The sequence below is a fragment of the Tupaia chinensis genome, unplaced genomic scaffold (assembly GCF_000334495.1).
Source record: "Tupaia chinensis unplaced genomic scaffold, TupChi_1.0 Scaffold135392_1, whole genome shotgun sequence".
NCBI classification, from domain to species: Eukaryota; Metazoa; Chordata; class Mammalia; order Scandentia; family Tupaiidae; genus Tupaia; species Tupaia belangeri.
Genome location: NW_006195676.1, coordinates 1 through 1633, shown reverse-complemented (window position 1 = coordinate 1633; position 1633 = coordinate 1). Strand labels below are relative to the sequence as shown.

The 1633-nt window shown below is 61.7% G+C and overlaps 1 protein-coding gene across 1 annotated transcript; it reads right to left on the bottom strand.

The window, feature by feature from the left end:
- Positions 1-162: 162 nt before the first annotated feature.
- On the bottom strand, positions 163-1575 carry LOC106736278 (coiled-coil domain-containing protein 116-like). Its single transcript, XM_014592608.2, has 2 exons — positions 1253-1575; positions 163-1101 (listed from the first exon to the last, which is right to left on the bottom strand). Exon 2 carries the CDS (start codon positions 883-885, stop codon positions 337-339), a length of 549 nt encoding a protein of 182 aa, XP_014448094.1. The 5' UTR covers positions 886-1101; positions 1253-1575; the 3' UTR covers positions 163-336.
- Positions 1576-1633: the final 58 nt, after the last annotated feature.

Sequence of the window (1633 nt, the reverse complement as noted above, 5' to 3'; positions counted from 1 at the left end):
AAAAAAAAAAAAGGGCCACACCGTAAAGCAGGTACAAAGGAACAACGAGGGGGTCAGAGAGCAGCCAGTTGTCACGATGGCCCGTGGCGGCCAGGGCTGACCTCTGAAGGTGCTGCCCAAGGGCAGGGACACGGGTGCAAAGACGGAGCCTGTAGTCCCAGGACAAGAACACACGGTGAGCACACGCTTTATTTCTATCCCCTCACTGGCTCCCCCAAATCTCAGCAAAGCCCCTCGTGGGCGTTGGGCTCCCCCTGACCCCCCGCGATGGCACAGGCTGGCGGGTGGGCAGGACGAGGAACAGGGAATCGAGCGGTTGGTGTGGCTGTGGGACCCTCATGGGGGATCGCTGTGGCCTATGTCCCCAGAGGGCCTGACAGAGGCCTCCATTCCAGAGTCAGGGAGGCTCAGGTTGTCCTCATCCTCACGGACATGGTCACCGTCGTCGTCACCCTCGTCCTCCTCGCTGCCCTCGCTGTCCCCGAAGTTCACCGTCTCCCTCGACTTGTGGGGACTGGAGTCCATGCCGGTGCCAGAGGACGTGGACAGTTTGGGCTCTGATGCACTCGCGGGGGGCTCGTTTTCCAGCGTTGCGGGTTCCTGGGGGTTGAACAGCTGTCTAACCTGCAACTCCGTGTCCAGGTCCGGTTCTGGTTCCTTCTCCTTGTCTGTGTTGGGGGCCGGCTCAGGCTGTGTGGACAGGGAGACCGTGCTGCGCTGGGAGACCCTGGAATGAGGAGCACTGTGCTGCGGGGCCCCAGGGTGGGAGGGCGGCCGGATCTTCTCGGCCTCCTCCAGTTTACGCAGCAGGCAGCTCCAGTCAATCTGCGACGACAGGCGGATGCGGGAGCCCTCGATCTTTTTGAAGCCCAGGAGGAGGTCCATGAGCCCCTCGGTGATGGGGAAGGAGATGAAGCCCAGCTGCTTCCTGAGGTTCCTCTCGTACTTGTACTTGCAGATGAGCAGGGAGACCGCCTGCTCCACCAGGAAGCTCACGATCTCTTCAAACCAGGGGTTGGAGGCGTGGGGCAGGCTGGACTTGGACGAGATGGAGGGCAGCGGCTTCTTCCTCGAGAACTTGGTGCTGGAGCTCTGTGTGGCCTGGAGGGGAAAGGAGTTACGTCACGTCTCACGGGCCCCCGCCCATCACGCCTGCCAGCCCTGCCCGTCACAAACACGGATGCCACACGTGTCTCGCTAAGCATATGGCCTTGCCACACCTGTCATACTCAGCAGCCAACTCCATGCTCACCTCACTGTCACATCTGCCACACGTGTCAGGCCTGGGCAGAGCCAGCGACCTCAGGCAGTGTCATCCAAACCTGAGCTTTGGCCACCTGGTTCCTGCAGGTTTGTGCCCAGGCCTGTGGTCAGAGGGAGGTACGCCTGGGCCTTGGGGGTTGAGGAGACAGTGCTGGGGACCCAGCAGGGTGAGCCCACCCATGTCTTCAACATGTCCTTCCTGGCCAATGTCCCCACAGCCGGGATGAAACTGGAGAGTCTTGTTCGAGGCAGCTGGGGTGGAGAGAGCCAGAGCTAGGACACAGGGCCCCATCCGGGCGAAGGGCTCTCCCTATAGAAAGGGCCTCCAAGGGGACCAGTAGTTAGCATGATGGCTGTGTCGCTGGACTCC

Bases quoted from the DNA above. Each gene is read 5' to 3' on its own strand.
- LOC106736278 (XM_014592608.2), bottom strand. From the start codon at position 885: ATGGACCTCCTCCTGGGCTTCAAAAAGATCGAGGGCTCCCGCATCCGC.